This window comes from Panthera uncia (genome assembly GCF_023721935.1).
Source record: "Panthera uncia isolate 11264 chromosome B3 unlocalized genomic scaffold, Puncia_PCG_1.0 HiC_scaffold_1, whole genome shotgun sequence".
In the NCBI taxonomy this organism is placed as follows: domain Eukaryota; kingdom Metazoa; phylum Chordata; class Mammalia; order Carnivora; family Felidae; genus Panthera; species Panthera uncia.
The window spans coordinates 39,962,160-39,986,689 of NW_026057582.1; the positions used below are offsets into that span (position 1 = coordinate 39,962,160).

At 39.6% G+C, this 24,530-nt stretch overlaps 2 protein-coding genes across 3 annotated transcripts in view; one reads left to right on the top strand and one right to left on the bottom strand.

Moving 5' to 3' along the window:
- The window catches only part of CCDC175 (coiled-coil domain containing 175), a 75,974-nt gene extending 52,217 nt beyond the window's left edge, over positions 1-23,757 (top strand). The window contains exons 16-21 of the mRNA XM_049612662.1: positions 10,697-10,849; positions 13,485-13,587; positions 17,411-17,454; positions 18,746-18,908; positions 22,981-23,113; positions 23,668-23,757. Coding sequence (XP_049468619.1) covers positions 10,697-10,849; positions 13,485-13,587; positions 17,411-17,454; positions 18,746-18,908; positions 22,981-23,066 — 549 coding nt within the window. The 3' untranslated portion in view covers positions 23,067-23,113; positions 23,668-23,757. The remainder of the gene's footprint in view (positions 1-10,696; positions 10,850-13,484; positions 13,588-17,410; positions 17,455-18,745; positions 18,909-22,980; positions 23,114-23,667) is intronic.
- JKAMP (JNK1/MAPK8 associated membrane protein) overlaps positions 23,516-24,530 on the bottom strand; it is a 29,753-nt gene continuing 28,738 nt past the window's right edge. For both annotated transcript variants that reach the window (XM_049612666.1, XM_049612665.1), the window contains exon 7: positions 23,516-24,356. In XM_049612666.1, coding sequence (XP_049468623.1) covers positions 24,138-24,356 — 219 coding nt within the window. In that variant the 3' untranslated portion in view covers positions 23,516-24,137. The remainder of the gene's footprint in view (positions 24,357-24,530) is intronic.

Genomic DNA, 24,530 nt, shown 5'->3' on the forward strand with positions numbered 1-24,530 from the left:
TGAATAAAGCTTGTATTGCTATAAACTTCCCTCTTAGAACAGCTTTTGCTGCATATCAAAAATTTTGGACTGTTATGTTTCCATTTTTCATTTTTCATTTCTCTCCACTTTTTTTTTTAATTTCCTCTTTGATTTCTTGGTTGATCCAGTCACTGTTTAGTAGCATGTTACTTAAGCTCCATGTATTTGTATTCCTTCCAAATGTTTCTTGTGGTTGATTTCTAGTTTCATAGCATTGTGGTCAGAAAGGATGCATGGTAATAACTTCAGTCTTTTTGAATTTGTTGAGACTTGTTTTGTGGCTTAACATGTGATCTATTCTGATAAATGTCCCATATGCACTTGAAAAGGATTTGTATTCCATTGTGTTAGAATGGAATATTCTGAATATATCTGTTAAATCCATCTGGTCCAATGTGTCATTCAAAGCCACTGTTTCCATATTGATTTTCTGTTTGGATGATGTATCCATTGATGCAAGTGGGGTATTTAAGTCTCCTATTATTCTATTACTATTGATTACTTTCTTATATTTGTTATTAACGGCTATGTATTTGTGTCTTCCATGTTGGGTGCAGAAATATTTACAAATATCCCCATTGTTGATTGTTCCCTTTATGATTACATGATGTCTTTCTTTGCCTCTTGTTAGAGTCTTTGCTTTAAAGTATATTTTGTCCAGTATAAGTATTACTACCCTGGCTTTCTTTTCACTTCCATTTGTATGACAAATGGTTTTCCATCACTTTTAATCTGCATGTATCTTTAGGTCCGAAATGAGTCTCTTGTAGGCAGCATACAGATGGGTCTTGCTTTTTTATCCATTCCATCACCCTATGTCTTTTGATTAGAGTGTTTAGTCCATTTACATTCAAAGTAATTATTGATAGGTATGTACTTATTGCTATTTTGTTACTTGTATGGTTGTTTTGTAATTCTTCTCTGTTCTTGTTTTCTTTTCTCTTTATTCTCACAGTATGCTGGCTTTTTTAAGTGATATACTTGGATTTTTTCTGTTTATTTTTTGCATATCTATTACCAGTTCTTGATTTGTGGTTACCATTAGGTTTATGTATAACATCTTATACATATAGAAGTCTATATTAAGTTGATGGTCACTTAAGTTTGAACCTATTCTAAAAGCAGTCAAGTTTTACTCCTTCCCCCTGCCCTAATGTTTTAGGTATATGGTATTATACTTTATATCCTTTTATTTTGTGAATCCCTTAAATGATTTATATAGATATGCTTAATTTTACTACTTTTGTGCTTCCTATTTTTCTTACTCCTGCTTATGGTTTTTCCTTTCCACTCAAAGAATTCCCCTCAACATTTCTTATAAGGCTGGTTTAGTGGTCATAAACTCCTTTAACTTTAGATTGTCTGGGAAACTATCCAAACTCCTTTCTGAATGATAGCATTCCTGAGTAGATTATTCTTGGATGCAGGCTTTTTCCTTTAGCACTTTGAGTATATCAGCCCCTCCCTTCTGGTATGCAATGTTTCTGCTGAAAAATCAGCTGATGGCCTTATGGGGTTTTCCTTGTATGCAGCTGTTTCCTTTTTCTTGCTGCTTTAAATATTCTCTATCACTGCTTTCTACCACTTTAATTATTGGGTGTCTTTTTTTTAACTTTTTTTTTCAAGTTTATTTACTTATTTTTGAAAGAGAGAGAAAGAGAGAGAGCACACAAGTGGGGTAGAGGCAGAGAGAGAGAGAGAGAGATTGAATCCCAAGCAGGCTCCTCACTGTCAGCACAGAGCCGGATGCAGGACTTGAACTCACAAACTGAGAGATTATGACCTGAGCCAAAGTTGGATACTTAACCCATAGTAGGTACCCCTACTATGTATCCTGATGTGGATATCTATGGATTGATTTTGGGGAGGGGGGTGGCTCTCTGTGCATCCTGGATCTGGATGTATATTTCCTTCCCCAGATTAGTGATGTTTTCAACTCTCATATCTTCAAATAAATTTTTCTGCCCTCTTTTCTCTCTCTTCTCCTGGGATTCCTATATCACAAATGTTTTAATGCTTGATGGTGTCATTGAATTTCCTTAATCTATTTTCATTTTTGTTAGTCTTTTCTCTCTCTCTCTCCTGTTCAGCTTGATTGCTTTCATTACTCTATCTTCCAGGTCACTGATCCATTCTTCTGCTTCCTCTAGTCTACCAAGTATTCTCACTAGCATATTTTTTATTTTATTGTGTTGTTCATCTCTGATTTTCTTTTATGTTTTCTCTTTGTTGAGGGTCTCACTGGGGCCCTCCACTCTTCTCCAGTCCAGTGAGTATCTTTATGACCATTGATTTAAATTCTCTATTAGGCATATTACTTATTTCCATTTGATTTCGGTCTCTTGCTGTGATATTGTCCTGTTCTTTCATTTGGGACATATTCCTCTGTCTCCTCACTTTGCTGAACTCTGGGTATCTGTTCCTCTGTATTAAGAAAGTCAGCTGCATATCCTGATCTTGAAAGCAGTGGCCTTATGAAGAAGAGTCCTGTAGTGCCCTGTAGTGCAGTGTCCCTTGTTCACAAGAACCTGGCACTTTATGGGTATCTGCTACATGTGTTGCATGTACCCTACTTCTGTGTTGGAGCTGCATTTGCCTTTAGTCCAGGTGTCTTCAGTGGCTATCTCTGCTTGTTGTTGGCAGGACTTGGTCCCTGTGTTGTTCATGGGCCAGTTTAGGGCTGCTGTGGACTTGAGCTGAGTCAGACCAGGCATTTTCCAGAGGTGTGGTAGCACTGAACGCCAAGGTGCTCTCCCTGTATTGTCCTCTGAGAAGCTTTCATTGGTGGATGAGACCTGAAGGTAAACCATATGTCTGCCCCCAGCCCACTGCTGGGGTTTCAGACTAATGTATGCAGTTATCTTCCCCACTTCCAGGAACAGGAGTCACTTTGGAGTGGTGCTGCCCCATTGGGGCTGCTTGCACACTGTCAGCTTGTGGCACCACTTTGGACGGACTCCTGCCAAGGACAAGTCCATAAGAGCATGTGGGGGTGGGTGCACATTGTTAGAAAGTTGTGCACTGGTCTGCTGCAGGAGAGAACTTGTGGCCTAGACAATTGCCAAGGGCTGCTCTGCAGAAAATGCAGGGGCGGGGCATGTGGTGCCAGCAAGGTCACTGCCAGTCCGCTGTGGGAGGGGACCTGGAGCCACTTTAGAAAATTGCCTCACCAAGGTGGAGGGGAGAGGTTTGAGGAAGAGCAAACTAGGTGGAAAGCATTTGCGCTGTGCTGGTTCCTGAGGGTGTTTGTGTATCTAGTCTGGGGTGGGAGGGGGTGGGAAGGGAAATGGTGCTTGCCAGCTCTATTTTTCTTGGAGAAATCTCTCAACCATCCCTGTCCTTACAGCACAGTTCTGAGATTAATAAATAAATATCCTTCCTGTATGCCCCAGGCATTTTTCAAACTGCTGCTTCCATGCTGTATGTCAGCTGGGCTGTTTGTTGGGCTTTGTCTTTAAGGGCAGGAACTCAGTTCTCTATTGTTCTCTAGCCATCCCAGAGCCCAACCCACTGATTCATAAACACACTAACTGTAAGAACTCACAAAGTTAGACCCTACTGGTTTTCAAAGCCATATGTTATGGGAATATGTCTTCCTAATGCTGGTCCCCTTTGCCTGGGGTGCCTGGTGAGGAGTCTTTTCCTCTCCCCTCTGTATGCTTGTGGTGTCCCTTCCTCCCACGGATCAGTTTGGCTCCTGATCATGTCTCTGCCCTTCCTCTCCTCTTCATTGTGGCCTCTTCTCTACATTTAGCTGTGGAGTCTGTTCTGACAGTTTTGGGGTTGTTCAGTGAGGTATTTGCACCGATGTGGGTGTTATCTAGGTGTATCTGTGGGATGAAGTGTGCTTAGGATTCTCCTATTCCACCATTTCTCATTGTAGTTTTGATTTGCATTTCCCTGATAATTAGAGATGTTGAGCATCTTTTCATGTGTGTGTTGGCCATCTGTGTGTCTTCTTTGGAAGAATGTCTATTCAGGTCCTCTGTGCATTTTTTAACCAGATTGTTAGTTTGCTTGTTTGGTGTTGGGCTTTGTAAGTTCTTTATATAGGGGCACCTGTGTGGCTCAGTCAGTTAAGCGTCCAACTTTAGCTCAGGTCATGATCTTGCAGTTCATGAGTTCAAGCCCCATGTCGGACTCTATGCTGACAGTTCAGAGCCTGGAGCCTGCTGCAGATAGATTATCTTTCCTGCTCTCTCTGCCCCTCCTCCACTAGTGTTCTGTCTCTCTGCCTTTCAAAACTAAACATTTAAAAAAAAAGTTCTTTATATATATTTTGGATATTAACCCCTTATCAGATATCTCATTTGCAAATATCTTCTTCCATTCAGTAGGTTGCCTTTTGTTTTGAGGATTTCCTTCACTGTGTAAAGATGTTTTATTTTGATGTAGTCCCAATAGTTTATTGTTGTTTTTGTTTCCCTGGCTTGAGGAGACCTATCTAGGAAAATGTTTCTATGGCTGATGTCAAAGAAATTACTGCCTATGTTTTTGTTTAGTAATTGTATGGTTTTCAGTCTGACATTTAGGTCTTTAATACATTTTGTGTTTATTTCTGTGTTTAGGGTAAGAAAGTGATCCAGTTTCATTCTTTTGCATGTAAGCTGTTCAGTTTTCTCAGTACCATTTATTGAAGAGACTGTCTTTTCCCCATTGTATACTCATGCCTTCTTTGTCATAGATTAATTGGCCATATAAGCATGGGTTTATTTCTGGGTTCTCTATTTTTCCATTGATCTGTGTCTCTTTTTGAGCCAGTACCATACTGTTTTGATTACTGCAGCCTTGTAGTGTCTCTTAAAATCTGGAATTGTGATACTTCCAGCTTTGTTTGCTTTCTCATGATTACTTGGTCAATTTGGAGTCTTTTGTGGTTCTATTCAAATTTTAGAATTATTTATTCCAGTTCTATGGAAAGTGTTTTTGTTTTGATAGAGACTGTATTACATTTATGAATTTTTGGGGGTAGTATGGGCATTTTAACAATATTTGTTCTCCCAACCCATGACCATGGCATATTGTTTCATTAGTTTGTGTCATCCTCCATTTCTTCCATCGGTGTTTTTATAGCTCTCAGAGTACAGGTCTTTCACCCCCTTGGTTAAGTTTATTCCTATGGATCTTATTGTTTTTGATGTAACTGTAAATGGGATTGTTTTTTTAATTTTACTTTCTGCTACTTCATTATTAATGTTTAGAAATACAACAGATTTATGTAAATAAATTTTGTATCCTGTGACTTTACTGAGTTCATTTATCAATTCCAGTAGTCTTTAGGGTTTTCTGTATATAGTATTATGTCATCTGTAAATCATGAGATTTTTACTTCTTCCTTACAGATTTGGATATCTTTTATTTCTTTTTTCTTGTCTGATTGCTGTGGCTAGGGCTTCTAGCACTATGTTGAATAAAAGTGGCAAAAGTGAACATCCTTGTGTTGTTCCTGATCTTAGAGGAAAATTTCTCAGTTTTTCACCATTTAGTAAGATGTTAGCTGTGGGATTTTCATATATGGCACTTACTATATTGAGGTATGTTCCTTCTTGACCTACTTTGTTGAGAGGTTTTATCGCAAATGGATGTTGTGTTTTGTCAAATGCTTTTTCTGCATTTATTGAGATGATCCTATGGTTTTTCTCTGTTCTTTTGTTGATGTGATGTATCACATTGATTGATTTATGAATATTGAACCATGCTTGCATCCCTGGAATAAAAGTACTGTTGGATCCAGTTTGCTAATAATTTGTTGAGGATTTTTACATCTGTGTTCATCAGAGATATTAGTCTGTAGATTCCTTTTCTTATAATGTCTTTATTTGGTTTTGCTATCAAAATGAATGAATTTGGAAACTTCCCTTCTTTTTCTATTTTTTGGAATAGTTTGAGAAGAATGGGTATTAACTCTTCTTTAAATGTTTGGTAGAGGGACTCCTAGGTGGCTTAGTCGGTTAGGCATCTAACTCTTAATTTCGGCTCAGGTCATTATCTCACAGTTCATGGGTTCAAACCTTGTGTCAGGCTCTGCACTGACAGTATGGAGCCTGCTTGGGATTCTCTCTTTCTATCCCTCTCTCTCTTCCCCTCCCCTGCTCACAGTTTCTCTTTCTCTCTATAAAATAAATAAATAAATAAATAAACAAACAAACAAACAAACAAACAAACAAACTAAAAAAAAAAATTTGGTGGAATTCAGCCTTGATGCCATCTGGTCCTGGACTTAGTTTATTGGGAGTGTTTTGATTATTGATTTCATTTCATTGATAGTAATTGATCTGTTCAGGTTTTCTATTTTTTCTGATTTAGTTTTGGGAGGTTATATGTTTCTATGAATATATCCATTTTTTTGTAGGTTGTCCAATTTTTTGGCATGTAATTTTTCACAATATTCTCTTATAATCCCTTGTATTTCTGTGGTGTCTGTTGTTATTTCTACTCATTCATTTCTAGGTTTTTTTTTGGGGGGGGGGGTCCTCCTTTTTTTTTTTTTTTTTTTTTTTTTTGGACGAGTCTAGCTAGCAGTTTATCAATTCCATTGATCTTTTCAAAGGCCCAGGTCGTGATTTCATTGATCTGTTCTATTGTTTTTTTAGTTTCTATTTCATTGATTTCTGCTCTAATCTTTATTATTTCCTTCCTTCTACTAGCTTTGGGCTTTGTTCTTTTTCTAGCTCCTTTAGGTGTAAGGTAAAGTTGTTTATTTGACATTTTTCTTGCTTCTTGAGGTAGTCCTCTATTACTGTAATCTTTCCTTTGAGAAGAGCTTTTCCTGCATCCCAAGGATTTTAGACTACTGTGTTTTCATTTGTCTCATGTATTTTTTTATTTCCTCTTTGATACCTTGGTTGACCCATTCATTGTTCAGTAGTTTGTTATTTAAGTCCATGTATTTATGTTCTTTCCAGATTTTTTTCTTGTGATTGATTTCTAGTATCATATTGCTGTGGTAAGAAAATATGTGTGATTTGATTTCAGACTTTTTTGATTTATTGACACTTGTTTTATGGCCTAAGATATAATCTATTCTGGGGAAGTTTCCATGTGTAATCCACTGTTTTTGTATGAAATGTTCTCAATGTACCTGTCAGGTCTGTCTGGCCTAATGTGTCATTCAAAGCTGTTTCCTTGTTGATTTTCTGTCTGGATGGTGTATCCATTGATGCAAGTGGAGTATTAAAGTCCCCTGCTATTATTATACAACAATAATAGAAAGAAACAGTTTCTTCCTCTGTTTGTTAATAGTTGCCTTATGTAGGTATTCCCATGTTAGGTGCATGGATATTTACAATTGCCATATCCTCCTGTTTGATACAAATGTTATAACCTCTTATTGGATTACTCCCTTTATCATTATGTAGTGTCCTTTTTTGTTTCTTGGTTTAGTCTTTGTCTTAAAGTCTATTTTGCTCAATATAAATATTGCTACTTCAGCTTTCTTTTTGCTTCTATTCCATCTGCATGGTAAATGTTTTTCTATCCCTTTACTTTCAATCTGTATGTGTCTTTAGGTCTGAAGTGAATCTGTTATAGGCAGCATATGGATGGGTCTTTGTTTTTTATCCATTCATTCACTCTATGTTTTTAAATTGGAGCATATAGTCCATTTACACACAAAGTAATTATCGATAGGTATGTACTTATTGCCATTTTTGTTACCTGTTTCATGGTTGTTCCTTTCTTCTTCTCTTGTTCACTTCCCTTAGAGTTTGAAAGCTTTAGTGTTATGCTTTGATTCATTTCTCTTTTATTTTTTGTGTATCTGTTACAGGTTTTTGATTTGTGGTTACCATTGGGTTTACATATAATTTCTTATGTGTATAGTATTCCATATTAAGTTGATGGTCACTTAAATTTGAACCCACTCTGAAAGCACTGAATTTCTACTAACCCCCATGTTTATGTATATGATGTCATACTTTATATTTTTAAAATTTTGTGTATCCCTTGACTGATTTTTATAAATATAATTGATTTTACTGCTTTTGTGTTTTACCTCCTTACTGGTTTTATAAGTGATTAATGTACTTTTATTATATGTTTGCATTTCCCTGTGAAATGTTTTCCTTTCATAGTTTTCATACTCCTGATATGCTGGGGGTTTTTTTCCACTCAAAGAGTTCCCTTTAACATTTCTTGTAAGGCCTCTTTAGTGCTCATGAACTCCTTTAACTTTGTTTGTCTGGGAAACTCTTTATCTCTCCTTCAATTATGAATAATATACTTGCTGAGAAGACTATTCTTGGTTGCATTTTTTTTCTTTCAGCACTTTGATTTCACTTCTATTTTTTTAAGTAGGCTCTAACCCCAACATGAGGTTTGAACTCATGACCCAGAGATCAAGAGTCACATGCTCTACTGACTGAGCCAGCTAGATGCCCCTCTTTCAGCACTTTGAATATATCATGCCACTCCCTTCGGTTCTGCAAAGTTTCTGCTGAAAAAACACCTGATAGGTTTATGGAGTTTCCCTCGTATTTAACTGTTTTATTTTACTTCATTAATTAAAAAAAATTTTTTTTACTGCTTTTAAAAATCGATATATATCACTACTTTCTGCCATTTTAATTACTATGTGTGGCTCTCTTTGGGTTTAATTTTGTTGAAGGTTCTCTATACCTCCTGGATCTGGATGTCTGTTGCCTTCCCCAGATTAGGGAAGTTTTCACCTCTTATGTCTTCAAATAAATTTTCTGCTCCCTTCTCTCTCTCTTCTTCTTCTGGGATCCCTGTAATGTGAGTATTATTATACTTGATGATATCACTGAGTTCCCTTAGCCTGTTCTCATTTTTTATTATATTGTTTTTCTGTTTACTGTTCAGCTTGTCTGTTTTCCATAACATGCATCCATCCATATCAGATTTGTTCTTCTGCCTCCTCTAGTCTGCTATTGATTCCCTCTAGTATATTTTTTATTTCAGTTATTGAGTTCTTCACTCTGACCGGTTCTGTTTATATTTTGTATTTCTATTGAAGGTCTCTCTGAGCTCTTCCACTCTTTTCTCAAGTCCAGTAAATATCTTTATGACCATTTTGGAGTTGTTTATCATGCATGTTACTTATTTCTGTTTCATTTGGCTCTTTTGCTGTGGTTTTATCCTGTTCTTTCATTTGGGACATAGTCCTCTGTCGTCTCATTCTGTCTAACTCTGTTTCTTATTATGTATTAGAAAACTCAGCTACAAGTAGTGGCCTTATGAAGAAGAGGTCCTATGGTGTCCTGTGATGCAGTGCTCCCTGTTCAGCAGAACCAGGCATTTCAGTGGCATCTCCATTGTGGCTGAGCCATGTTTGCCTTCAGTCAGGTCAGTTGTAATGGCCCTTTTTGCCTGCTGTCAGTGCACCAGGAAGGGTTTGGTCTCTGTGCCGTTAAAGAGACAGTCTGGGGCTGTTGATGGCTTCCAGTTAGGTGGTGTCAGCATTCAGACCAGATGCCTGCTCTCAGTCCGTCTGCTGAAGCTGTAGTTGCATAGAACTTTAGGGTGCTCCCCATCATCCTCTGAGAGGCTTTATGGTGCGTGTGGCCTGCACTCCGATCCAGATGCCTGCCCCCAGTCTGTCTGCTGGGGCTGCAGTCTCACTGATCAGTGGCATACTCTCATTGTGCTGCTGCCATAAGGTTCAGCTACTGGGACTGTGGGTACACTGGTATGCGTGGATATCTTCCTCTCTCCCCAGGGAAGGAGTCACTTTGGAGTGGTGCCGGTCTCTGCTGGGATTGTTTTGCAGGGTGTCATGGTTGGCGTCATGGTTGGAGCCATTTTGGAGGGATGCCTTTGGAGTACGGCAGATTGAGTGGGCTGATCTGCAGAGGAATGTAGGGGCAGGGCACTAGTTGCCAGCAAGACAGGTGGAGAACATTCCTGCTGTTTCCTGCAAGTGTCTGGCCAACTAGCATGGGGTGGTGGGGGGAGGAAGAGAAATGGCGTCCGCTAGCACTTTTGTTCTATAATGGTCTCCTAAAGATCCCTTTTTCTCTGACTGGGGGCGTTCTGCATACATTCTGAGATTAGTAAACACATCTGCATAGATTTACTTTCGAAACAGTTGTTTCTATGTTGTGTCATTTGTTATGCTGACTCTTTAAGGGTGGGGACTCGGTTTCCTATTGTCCTCCAGCTCTCCCAAAGCTAAGCCTACTGTTTTTTAAAGTACTGGAAGTAAACCATGATGATCGTAAAGACTCAAGAAGTTAAACCCCACTGTTTTTCAAAGTGAAATATTATGGAGACTTATCTTCCCACTGTGAGTCCCTCATGCCTGGGGTGCCTGGTATGGGGTCTGTTCCTCTGGCTTCTTGTGGTGTCTCTCCTGTTTGTGGTCATTTTTGCCATGGTTTGGGTTCCTAACCAGTCTCTACCACCCCTACCCTTTTCCGTGTGGCCCCTCTCTGTGAAAGTCTGTTCTGCCAGTTTTCAGGCCACTTTCACAGATAGTTACACAGATGTGGCTCAGTGTGTCCATGGGTTGAGATAAGCTCAGGATCCTCTTTCTGCACCATCTTCCCAGAAGTGAATCAACTGTGGAGTTTTAAACATCAAGTTTTCCCACATAGCCTCTGCTGATAATTCAGGAATTAATTAGACCCCCATCTCTGAATGTGGTTCAGGGCAATCTAATACACTGGTGTCCTGATTATTTAACTCTGAGATAATTGTGGGTTTTATGTTTGAGCAGGAAAAAGTGAAGAAAGAACTCAAATACTTACGAGACCAAGAAAGCCATAAGATCAAAAGTCATTTTGAAACTCTCAAGAACTTAGAAAATGAAATCTATGTACATGACTTAAAAGTAGATGCTTTGCTCCTGGAAAATGAAAAATTAAGAAAAGTAAGTTCACGAGCACTTCACTTTGCATGGTGGTTTGACTGGTTGCCTAGACCTGTAATAGTTATGAGAGAAAAGGAGAGTATAGCTCTTAACACTTTTTAAATAAAGCTTAAAGTACACATAGAAAAGTGCACAAATCATAAGTGAAACGCATAATGAGCACACATGGGTAACCAGCGTGCAGATCAAGAAACAAAGCGCTAACAGTATCCAGATATTTTCTGTATCCCTTCCTGTCACTGGCCTCCCCACATGGGTAACACTATACTGGCTTCTAACACCAAAGATTAGTTTTGTCTGTTTCTGAACATTATATGTATAGAATGATACAGTATGCACTCTTGCTCAATACTATTTGTAAGGTTCATCTTTATTATTGAGTGTAGTATGGTTTGTTCATCCCTAATGATGTATAGTATTCAAGTGTATGACTGTACCACAGTTATATACTTTGTGGATGGGGGCGGTGAGAGAGTTTCTAATCGGGCCTATTAGAAATAGTGTTGCCATGAATATTCTTGTACATGTATTTCGGGGGAACATACGTACATATTCCTGTGGGGTATACCCCTCAAGTGGAATCTCAAGGCCATAGGGATGTGGACTGTCCATTCTAGTGCACAGTGCCATCTCTCAAGAAGTTGCAGTAATTGCAACTCCCAGTGGGGCCTGTGAGAACACCACTGGTTCTACATTCTCACCAAACCTTGGTTTTTTTTCCATTTAACTATTCTGGGAGGGTGTAGTGGTGTCCCATTGTGGTTTTAATTTGCATTTTCCTGATGGTTAATGAAGCATCTATTTATATGTCGTTGGCCACGCGTATACCTCTTTGTGAAGTGCCTGTTCAAGTTTTTTACCCATTTAAAACAGTAGGTTGTCTGTCTGTCTTGTATCGATTGTATCATTTTTTTCCCAGTAAACTACATTGACCTCAAGTGAGGATCTGTATCAGTGGATCCCAAGTGTTTTGGACAGTGCCACAGAGGGGGATTCAGTCCCATTTGATGCTCACAGTAACCTTTAAGGTGGATAAGATATTATGTTGCTTTTATACATGAGGAAACTGAGGTTCTATATTTTTTTTAATAACTCTTAATAGCTAGAGAAATCAAAACCGTCCCACAGCAATAAGACACTAAGGGAAACATTCCTTTACCTCTCTGGGTAATTTTTTTCCATCATTTAAATCACAGCAGTTATCTACCAGTATGAGGACCAGTGTTTTTTGGCAGAATTAAAGTGGCATAAGAGGTACTAATGCACTTTGGAAAGGTAAATGTGCTCCAGAGCCCTGGCACCATCATCAGTAACCTGCACGCATGCAATACATGTTCATTCTTCTAGCCCTTGAAACAATCTCATAAGGCATTTCGTCTACCCATGGAAATATTCCACAAGACTGTCTTCCTATCAAGATGACATAGATTATTTACTAAAATACCTGGAATTGTTATTGCTACGTTAGTAATGGGTAAGCAAATGGATGACTATGTGAAAACACTGATTCTAAAAATTCTCTTTAATCTATTGACCGTCTACGAGGCCCCGAATGACCCTGTGCTGTTCTCTTATTCACTCACCACTCTCCGTCTTGCTGATTACATCCCTACTCCCAGCAAATGTTTTAAGCCCCCACTGAATCCCTGGCCTTGGGGAAGGCACAATGAATACAGAGATGAAAAAGACACTGCCCCAAGTCCTTAGGAAGCTCATAGTCTAGCTGAGGAAGTCGCAAATAAATAGATAGTTACAATTCAGTGTGTTAAAATATTTGAGAGTTACGGGAAACCAGCTGAACTAGGCAAGTCTACAAACAGTGATTCACGTTCAACGAGGGGCAGGAATGATGACTTGGACTTGACTTACAGAGTTTTCACTTTGATTTACTACAAAAGCTTCCAACAAACCACACAGACTGGGACAAGATCAAGGCTGCATGATTAGACCCTACGACAGGCTTATAAACAGTTCCGCATCTACACCTTCTATAGTACTGGATGCCATTTTCTAGATTCTTTTTATCAGTAGTTTCTAGTATTTGACTGTTTCTTTCTTAAAACTGGGTGAGTGCCAAATTTATATCCAAAGCCCATGCTTTCAGAGTTCCCAGAGACTTTAGAGTTTAGCATTCCTGAGCATTGGGTGGCCAGAACAGAAAGTGATGATTTTAATACCCAAGCCACTACTGCCTCCATTACCCAACCCAGTGAAACCTCTGAATGGAGTGAACAAATCTGTGGGGTCTCCAGTCTCGATAAGTCCTTTCTCTGAGGTCCTACACCAAACTCCTCCGGTCTGGCAGCATGGCTGCCTTGGCACATTTACTGCACGCACATTTTGCATACAGAGCAATATTTTGTTTGTGGACATGATGCATTTGGGCAGAATATCTTTTAATTTCTTCTTGTGGCAAATTATATTCTGAATGCAGTGTGTTTTAAATGTTTACTGGGAAGCCAGACCCCTTATCTCCTTCACCGGAATGTAAGCTTAACAAGAGTTCTGCTCTGTTACCCTTGTAGTGAGAATAGTGGCACAGAGGAGGATCAATAAATGTTTGCCGAATGACTCATGGGTAATTAATCTACAGTATCTAAACTGCTTAAAACAGTCACATGCTTTTAATTTCCAGTATATTGCATATATGAAGAACAACATAGAGCTATACAAAAAAAGAGAAGAAGACCTCAAGTGCGCGTCAGGTGACCTGTGTTGGCAACTGACAGCTCATCAGAGTAAGTAATGTGTCATGGGTGATCTTTATATATAAAGAATAACTGTTTTGTTTTATTAAACATTTTTTTTGGTGTTTATTTATTCTTGAGAGAGAGAGTATGAACTGGGGAGGGGCAGAGAGAGAGGGAGACACAGAATCTGAAGCAGGCTCCAGGCTCTAAGCTGTCACTATAGAGCCTGACATGGGGCTCGAACTCACAGACCACGGGATCATGACCTGAGCCAAAGTCGGACGCTTAACCGACTGAGCCACCCAGGTGGTGCCCCAATGTTTTGTTTTATTTAAATAAATTTTACTGATTTTCATCCAATAAAATGCACCCATGTTAACTTCAATGAGTTTTGACAAATGTACATGCCACTCTAACCACTGCCACCCCAAGTAAGATAGAGAACATTTTTGTTTCCCTGGTGACCCTTGGTGGCTACTTTCCCGCCTATCTCCAGCTCCTGGAACCCACTGATCTGCATTCTGTCACTAAGGATTAGATACAAATGGAATGATGGAGTATGCACACTTTTGTACTGCATGTCTTTCACTCAGCTAGCTTTTTTTTTCTTTTTTTTTTTTTAGATCATTCATGTTGTTGCATGTCTCATTGCTTTGTTCCGTTTTATAGCTGTATAATTAAGTATTCCATTATGAAGATCTACCATGTTTTGTTTGTCCATTCACCAGGTGAAGGACATTTGGATTTTTTCCAGGTTTTGGTTACTCTTTGTTTACACTTGTTTTTGTGAATATTTGTTTTCATTTCTCTTGGGTAAATACCGAGGGGTGGAATTGCTGGGTTGTATAGTTAGTGTATGTTTAACTTGGCAGTAAGAAACTGCCAAAATAGTTTGCCAAAGTGGTTGTACAAATTTATCATTCTGCTAGCAATGGGATACTCCCCATCCTCACCAACATTCAGAATTGTCAAAACACTTACAATTGTTGGGGTGCTTGGGTGGCTCAGTCAGTTAAGCATCCAAGTTCGGCGTAGGTCATGATCTTGCGGTTTGTGGGTTTGAGCCCCAGGTTGGGCTCTGTGCTGACAGCTCAGAGCCTGGAGCCTGCTTCGGATTCTGTGCCTCCCTCTCTCTCTCTCTCTCTGCCCCTCCCCTGCTCACGCTCTGTCTCTCTCTCTCTCTCAAAAGTGAACCAACTTAAAAAAAAATTAAAAGGAACACTTAAAATTGTTAACATTTAAGCCATTTTTAATAGGTATATAATGGTATTTCACCGTGATTTTTATTTGTATTTCTCCGATGACTGATGTTGTTATTTTTTCATGTGCTTTTTGGCCACTTGTACATCAACCTTTGTGAAGTGCCTTGAACCAATTATCCATTGCAGCATAACAAATATTACAGATCATTTACTTTGCTCCCAAATTGGCAATTTGGCCAGAGCCTGGTAGAGACCACTCATGTCTGCTCTGCATGACATTAGCTGGAGCAACTTGACGTCTGGGGTTAATTTGGCAGCTGGGGACTGGAAGCATCTGAAGAGCCACCCACTCACTCAGTGTGTCTTATGTTGATGCTGGCTCTCTGCTGGACTCTCCATGTAGTTGCTTGGCCTGCTATGTTCCAAAAGCTAGCATCCCAAGTACAAGGGGAGGGGACACAGACGCCACCACTAATGGGAGGCGTTGTCAGCATCACATTTTGGGAAGCACATGTGGGATGGAATATATTGTGGGGCCATCTCTGGAAAATGCAGTCTGCCATTTGTCCAAATCTTTTGCTCATGGCTTTGTGTTGTTTGTGTTGTTACGTTAAAATCTTTGTGTATTCTGGAAATGAGTCCTTTTTCGGTATGAGGCTTGAGTTTTCATTTTCTTAATGTTGTCTTGAAAAGAGCAAAAGTCGGGGTGCCTGGGTGGCTCAGTCGGTTAAGTGTCTGACTTCAGCTCAGTTCATGATCTCTCAGTCCGTGAGTTCGAGCCCCGCATCGGGCTCTTTGCTGACAGCTCAGAGCCTGGAGCCTGCTTCGGATTCTGTGACTCCTTCTCTCTCTGCCCCTCCGCCTCTCATGCTCTGTCTCTCTCTCTCAAAAATAAACATTAAAAAAAAAACACAAAAGTCTTTCCTTTGGATAAAGTCTGCTTTATTTATTTCATCTTTTAAGGTTAGTACTTTCTGTGTACTAAGACATTTTTGCCTAAGCCAAGTTCTCAAAGATTTTCTCCAGTATTTTCTTTATAAGCTTTTAGTTTTCACTGTTATGTCTACATCTCCAGTTCAAGTTCATGTTTACACATGGGGTAAGAGTTGAATTTCATTGTTTTCTCTTATGTATATCCAGTTGTTCTAGCGCCATTGTTGGAAAGACTGTCTTTTTAGCATTGTACTACTCCAACTTTTTCAGATATCCATTTGGTGCATCTGTTCCTTCTCAATATCTAACTTCACACCAATACCACACTGTCCTGATTACTTTAGTTTCATATTCAGCCTGGAAATTGGGTACTGTAAGTTCTCCACACTTGTGCTTCACTCTTAGAACTATTTTGGCTATTTTAGGTCTTTTGATTTCCATATAAGTTTTAGAATCAGCTTATTAATCTATAATTACGCATACCTGTCGGGATCTTAATTGGGTTTGCACTGACTCTGTAAACCAATTTGGGAAGAATTGACATATTAACAAACTTAAGTCTTTCAATCCAAGAACACCGTATATATCTTCATTTGTTTAGAACTTATTTTTCTCAGCAGGATTTTGCAGCTTTCAGGTGTTGTAATAGGGGTCCTCAAGACCATCCTTAGGCTCAGTGATTAGCTGGGATCCACCGGGCTCAAGTTGTTATGGTTATTGCCCATCACAGTGAAGGATACAGAGTAAAATCAGCAAAGGGAAAAGGCACATGGGGCAAAGTGTAGAGGAAATCAGGTGCAAAATGGCAGGTGTTCTCACCCAGTGTCGTCGCACAGGTGCACGTAACTTCCCCAGTAATGATGTGTGCAGCACTTGCAGGGCGGCGCCAAGTGGGGGCGCTCTGACCTGGGCATTCAAGGTATGGATTGGAGGTGGTTGGTCACGAAGGTGTGCAGTGCCTGTGAGACCTCAGCTACTCCAGCGTCTACAGAGATGCTCACATGGGATTTCTCCTTCATGGTGTTAGGAGGGTAAATTGCACTGATTTTTTTTTTTTTTTTAAATATTTTTGAGAGAGAGAGAGAAAGGGAGGGAGGGAGGGAGAATATGAGCTGGGGTGGGGCAGAGAGAGGGAGACACAGAATCCAATGCAGGCTCCAGGCTCTGAGCTGTCAGCACAGAGCCTGACGTGGGGCTCGAACCCATGAACTGTGAGATCATGACCTGAGCTGAAGTCAGACACTTAACCGACCGAGCCACCCAGGTGCACCTCCATTGACTCATTTTTGAATGTTAAACCAAGTTCCTGGGATGAAACACACTTGTTCAAAAGCTGCTATTGTTTTTATATATTGCTAGATTCAGCTTGCTAATCTTTGTCCAGGTTTTTGTGTCCGTGTGCACGCCTGCCTCATTCTGCCTGCACTCGGGTCTGAGAAGGTGTCCCCAAGCGGTAAGCCGCGTGAGCACAGGGCTTGCCTCATTTGTACTCTCCTTTCAGGTACCACAGTTCTGTGCTGCCCATTCCCCAGTATCTGAAAACTGGATAGGAAAAAAAATATATTTCATATATTTTCTCCTTGCTGATAGTAGGAGGGCAAGTCTGGTCCAGTTTTTCTGTCATTTTGGAAGTAGAAATTTTTAGATAAACATAATTTTTGGAAAACAAATAGCATTACTTTTATAAAAATCTTCACATTTCCATAACCTTTGAATTTTGAAAATTTTTATTTTAGGGAAGTATTTGGATTTGTGGGCTGAATTTCAGACTACAGTTAAGGTGAGCTTTTTTGTGTTGTCTCCATAAATATTATATTTCTAAAAATATTCACTTACCTAAGAAGTGTGTGTGTGTGTGTGTGTGTGTGTGTGTGTAGGAGGTCAGGATTGAAAGGGAGTGACAATGACCATCATCTTAAAATGTTGTTAAAAAAACAAAATTCATGTGAGTAAATTTTAAAGCTAATCATATTAGCTTTATTCAATGATTCATGAATCGAGCAGCATCCAAGCTAGCAGATAAAAAGGTGCTCTGAGGAGCTATACAAAACAGAGGACTTTTACAGGCAGAAGGGAGCAGGAACAGGGAAGTTACACTAAGCAAAAAAAAGCAGACTGGTTATTGCAGGATCACTTGCCTTTAGCTGATGGCAGGCATCTATCAGGCAGATGACCTAACTAGTGCTGATCAGGTGATTAGATGATTCCTGAATGACCATTCAGGAATGTAAGATTCCATTTCCCAGAGAGCCAAAACTGTAATTAAATTAATTTTCACGTTGGTGATCTGACTCCATTTGGGACCGTTGTCTTATTTTTAGCGGGGCCAAATGTCACTATGAAATCGTAATCATTTGGGAAATTGTCTTCCTACTCTACCAGGAGTAGGTTAAAGGGAATGACTCCCCCACCCCTAGCCAGAAACACAAATTGAACACACGCTATTTGAGGCCACAGTTGTCACGTCTGAAGTTCATCTGCCCTCCATGTGTTACCAAGCCCTGCTGCTTCTCCACGAACCCCCTCCCGCCCCCAGCACTATAAAGGCAGGCAGGATGGAGTTTAAATCCTGCTTTGCCACTTTCTAAGTATTTCAGGTTTACATATGATCCTGGCTTAGCTTTTAAACCTTTTTCAGATGAAGTTACTGAGGCTCAGAGAGTTGAAGTGACTTGCTCAACACGAAACAGTTCATGAACTTACGGGGCTTTAAAACTCAGACCCAGCCTGATTCTAAAGCTCTAAAGCTGTAAGCCATGCAGAAGATGGTCTGCAATTCTGTGCTGCTTTGAAGGTGAGCTGGCTTTTTATGCCGGCGCCACCACCATCACCACCGCCATCCTACCCAGTTAAAAGTTGGACTTCAGGGAGCATGTCATTCGTCTCCTTTGCTAATCCATTTTTCCCCCGAGATCTTTGACAGGACTTTGTGAATGTGCTGTGTACACTTATTTTGCAAGAGTAATACCAATTTTGCATATATATTTTTGTCTTGGACACGATTCACTCAACGTTTTTATTTCTTTTGTTGGAATTTATATTTACACACCGCAAAACATTATTTTTTAAAGGAACTGGTAAACAGTGGTGGTGAGACTTTGCAAGGAATAAAAAAGGTAACAGAGAGGCTGCAGGAAAGGGATGAAAACATTGAGCGTATCAGCATTTGGCTACAAGGGTATCTTGAAGAGCTGCGTTTTCTTATGGAACAGGAATTGAAAACGGACCTCCATAGTAAGTAACATCTCAAAAGCTCTGGGTAACAAAGAACCTCTTGTTATTTTACTGTGGCTGGTAACATCAAAAAAAAAGCATTTAAAACAAAAAGCTAACCAAAGAACGTAGTTATCTCTAATAGTCCATCCTCAATTATTATCACATTCACCTAAACATGGATTCTCATTTGTGGGGTTGAATGTGGTCCATCAGCAGTGAGACAAATCCCTTCCACCTATGTGAATTTTCTAAATAACTGAATATTTCTTTCTGGTTTTTTCTGGGTTATTTAGGCAGGTGTAGGTGGAATCTAAGTGATCAGCAGGATGCGCGGTGAGCCCAGCGTCCTCCTACGCCGCCATCTTCCCTCTCCTCCCTCTTTCTGGTTTTTTAAAGCTCTTATTTTCAAGGTCTTTTTAAAAAACCCTTTTACACACTTTCTTCTTAAGCAGAGGATATGAAACATCACTTTACCTTTTCTTCCTGAGTTGAGTTGAGTATTAAAAACAGCAACTATTGCCTTCTCTGAAAATCAGTGATAGTGATGCCTTCTGGGGCTCCTGAGATGTAACACATTCTACATAACATGATTGTGTCACGAGCAAGCAGTCCAGTCTCTCCAGAGGATTATCAACTTCATTCTCAATTTTTACTCTAATGTCACGTTGGACGTGAGGCCCACAGAACTCTGTGCAGATTCTGGCTGCTGTAGGAAATGGAGGTCAGTCCTTGCACAGGGACAGCCCTGAGATCCTCGGGGTGGAATCCCTTGGGAAGACGGGATGATGGAGGTACAAAGGGCTGGGAGAAGGAAGGAGAATAGAGTGTAGAGGAGAAATGGAGTGGTGAAATGAGAATGTCATCTAGCAAATGCACGGATTAGAGGTGTCATTTTATTTAAAAAAATTTAATGTTTGTTTTTGAGAGAAAGAGAGAGCGAGCACACAAGCAGGGGAGGGGCAGACAGAAAGGGAGACACAGAATCCTTAGCAGGCTCCAGGCTCTGAGCTGTCAGCACAGAGCCCCATGCAGGGCTCGAACTCATGAACTGTGAGATCATGACCTGAGCTGAAGCCAGACGCTTAACTGACTGAGCCCCCCAGGTGTCCCTAGAGGTGTCATTTTAAAGAAGGTCATTAAGCAATTTTAAAGGTGGGTTGTAGAAAATGAAATAAGATAGAAAGTGATGGGACTAAAGACATTCCAGTATTTGGTAAAAACCAATGTTCTCAGGGCACTGCTTGACCAGAGAAATAATGTTTTAGTGACCATTGAACACTTTTGTGGGTAAACTTTATCAGCCAAAAAGCTGTTTTTGCGGTCCTGCTTCAGCCTGGTGATACTTATTATGTATCCGTGCATATTGGGTTGCCGATGAGCCCTGGTCACTTTGTAAAATTTTCTTTGGGAAGTTAGGAAATCCCCAGCAACTGTATATCAAGCAGAATTTTAAAAGTGAAATCACCTCAAAGCATCAATTGCACTATTTTCACATGAATGAGTCTCCCATCTTTGTCTGAAACCTGATGGGATCTTTCATGTTGGAGCAAATGTAAATAGATTAGATTGAAAAGCTAAGCCCACTGAGTAATACCATATTCTCTTTTTCACATATTTTGTGGACTGTCTCATTGATAACTATATGGAAAGTAGAATATTACAGTGTGAAAATAAAGGAAGACCAGCTAAATGGAAATAAGCTGAGGCATAAAACTTGGAATAGCAAGAGAATGAGTCACCATCCTTTGCTTTTTGCAGAGATCCAAAGGCAGGGGAATGGGAAAGGTGTAATGTGAAAAAACAGGGAAGGTGTCTGGTGTGCTCCGATTGGAGCTTGTTAGCATGGGGAAGCTGGGAGCAGCTTAGGAGGACATGGTATGTCATTAATTAGTAAGCGTATCTGGCTTTCTCTGGTTGTTCCAAGGTTAAAAGGGTCAAAAGTAGGGAAGTTAGTGGTCAGTGCTAATGTTATGACATTCTGGGCCAGTTGCAGAGTGTGTGGGTCAGAGAACTCCTCAGGCTCTAGTCTTCTCACTTCTGCTATTGTGGGAGAATCAGTTATCCTACAAATGTATGTAAAATCCGTTGTCATAGGGGTTTCCCAGGTGTAGCATAAGAACTGTGAGGGAACCTAACAGGGAATGAGACTTTGACCCAGTTAAGGAATCGGGGAGGAGTGGGGGGGGGAGGAGAGGTCTCTGAAATGGAGCTGACATTGAATGTTTCTGGTTTCCCTAACTCCACTTATCTCTGCTCCTAGAAGAGCATCAGCACGATGTGGGCTTTGAAGGTAGGCGGACCTGGGCTCAGATCTCAGCCCTGCTTCCTACGTGTTATTTAACCTCTACTCCCTAGGTTCCCTGATCATAAAATATGGATAGTTAACAGGAAGTTAGAAAGCATCGGACCCAAATTAGGCACTCATCAGATCTCTTGAAATCTATGGCCCTCCTAAGGAAGTAAGTCAGCTTTGACCCCTTGGATTACTTAATCATGAGCCACCTGTAATCTGGCTTTTGGATTTTCCCTTTTGAATGGCTTCTCTCAAGTGATGGGGCTTGTAGAGAAGCCCTTGATCTCTTCCAGCTCAACAGTGCTCTCCTGTTCTCTTCTGGACATAATCTGTCACTGTAGCCCTGCAGGGCCTGGCCCTCTCCTTCAGGAATACTGCACTAGCTTCAGTAACAGATGGGGGCACCTCTGAGCCTGGCACCAGAGCAAATGCTGCAGTTACTGAGTTGAATAAGACCCAGTTCTTGAACCTCAAAGTACGTATATCGTGAGAGCAAACAAGCAAAGAGCTGATTAGAGTACAAGGGATTCCTTCTAGTGAGTGGCTATGAGAGTTACGGTAAAGGAGACACCTGTAAGCCTTTTTTTAGGTGTTGGGAATACAGAAGGATGTCTTCCTGAAAGGGCAGTAGACGTGCCCTGGGCCAAGGACCGCGGTAGCCTGGCTGAGTAGACATCTACCGGGGGTACCGGTTGGCACAGGTGGAGGACCAGCTTGTCAGAACTTAAAATGCCAGAATTCATCTTGAAAACTAAGATTACCTTTTATTTGGAAGGACTGTTAAGGCAAAAAGTAAACAAGTTCTCAGTGTGTATTCCTAAATCAAATAGTAACCGAGTACAGATTATTTTTTAAAAAGTATTAAAGTTACAGATATTTATATTAACTAAATATCTTCATTTGGTATGTGTAGTACAGAAGACTTTTAGACCGAGGGATATTTTAAAAGAGAGAGCAAATTTGTATATGCTGTCAGCCAAGTCTTGCAACCCAATAGTTTCAGACAAATATATAACATGTAATTGTTAAATTTATCAATTGACCCAAATTAGTAAAAATATTTTGACCTTTAAATTACCTATCCAGCACTGGTTGGCAAAATAATTACCATGCACTATAGCAGTGAGGGTTATGATTGCCTATGAGTACCTAAGTAAAAACTGAACAAACCTGAACTAGGACAAGGGCAATTTGTTTTTTATTTTTTGTTGTTGTGTTTTTAAATGTTTGAGAAAGAATCCCAAGCAGACTCCGCACTGTCAGTGCAGAGCCTGACGTGGGGCTTGAACTCACAAACCATGAGATCATGACCTGAACCAAAATCAAGAGTATGATGTGTAACTGATGGAGTAACCTAGGTGCCCATTTTTTATATTTTTAATGACCATGTTTCAACAGATTATTTACTAACATTAACAACCACAGTTGCTATGAATTGTTCTGATCTTGTTCTTAAATATATATCTGCATTTTTAATTTGCTTTAAGTATTCCTGAAATTCTTTGCATTTGAGGAATGTAATAATTACTTACATGATTTTTCCTTTTGCATACACATCTTTCTGCTAGACTAGGAAATCAAAGGAGATAATTGTTAAAATGGTTCCAAATGTAACGGGACAGATATGGTACTGGTAAGCAGATAATGACTCCCCAGGCTCCACGCCACCCCCAAGTCCCAGATTATACAGTCATCTAATTGAGGATTCTTTGGGAAATTTAGAATTTTAATGGATACTAATAACCACCCAAACTTGTATGAGATACATAAAATTCTTATTTATTTTTATTCCTACAGAAAAGAAGAAACACGTTCATATCAAAAAAGTCCACCCCCCCGTGGTTGAATGTACCATGAAAAACGCATTAACAGGGAAAAAATAACATAATAACTTCAAAGATACAACTGCTGTGAATTCAGAAGGCACAAAGTGAGTGCACTTTCTTTCAGATTTTGCAATGGTCAGTGAAAGTTTTAAGTTTGAGATTAACAAGCCTGCATAATCCCCACTGAATAGCAGAATTGGTGAATAATCTGACCATGTTTATCCATTTGTGGTGTTTAGAAGGTTATCAGGTTAAGCGCTAAACCTTATTTTGGTTCCACATGAATCTCTTAAAGGCTTCAGAGCATAAAATTCACAGCACACCTATCAACAACCACAGGAAAACTATTTATGTATTGTATATATTCCGTATTTTGTTAAATCTAAGAAGGCATCAATTCTGAGATGCATCCTAATTCAGAGATGTCACATGTGAAAAAGTTTCAGGATCAATAAAATATGGCCCTGGTATACAGCCTTTAAAAAGGAGACCTAAGGAGGAGGGACTATGTGAATACATGTATTTATTCATTTGGGAAAGGAATACTCCTCTTACTAAATAGTTCGAATTATTTCCACAATTCGTGTGGCAAAATACAATTAAATGTCAGAACATCTGAGATTTTTTTTTGTAAACATTTTATTGTTTTTCTTAACAGAAACAACCAGAAGATGTTTTCAACCAAACCACCTATAAACAAAAAAACCTGTTATATAAATTATGGTCTAGTTTTATAATCAAAATACTGTATTGGTAAAAATAAATAGATAACAACAAACAACGTACTTCATTTCTATGATTGCTAGCAGACCACCAAGGTATGTTTGTCCTTATAATTACACTTGAAAAACAAATACATGCAAAATTAGGTCAATGCTAAAGATTTCAGCTTATTCCAGAAACATGATTTTGCTCTAAAGAATAACAATATTGTTACAGGAGGCAAGCGCTTCCTAACAAGCCTGTAGTGTCCCAGTGTGCTACAGCATATCTACTATATTTTTCCAAGTCTAACCATAAAGGCTGTTAACAAACAAACCCCATCTTATTTCCATGTACAACAGAAGAGCATTAATACGTTTTATATTTTTTACAAGGAACACTTTTTAGGTTTTTTGGCTCTTACATTCAGTGTCCATTGGCTCCTTCGGACAGTATCCGTGAAGGTTCGGTAAATTTTGCGGTGAACAAGTAAAAAAGAGCTGGGGTGGGTACCAAAGCCAAAAGGGGTAAATCTTGCTCGAGTTTATCCACTCTGGAAATGGATATTATTCCATAGGCATGAAGTAACCAGTGGCTGAAGAGAACAATAAGTCTTTTCTTTCTCACCAGAAGATCATAGCAATTCTATATAATTTTATAAAAGAGAGAAAACAAATACAGATTATCAGGCTAAATAAACTAGATAATTTATTATAATTTAACATGTATTATTTGTTGGGAAGATGGCGGAACAGGAGGATCCTGAGCTTACCTCATCCCATGGATACACTGAGGTAACAGACACAACAGTGCAACTAA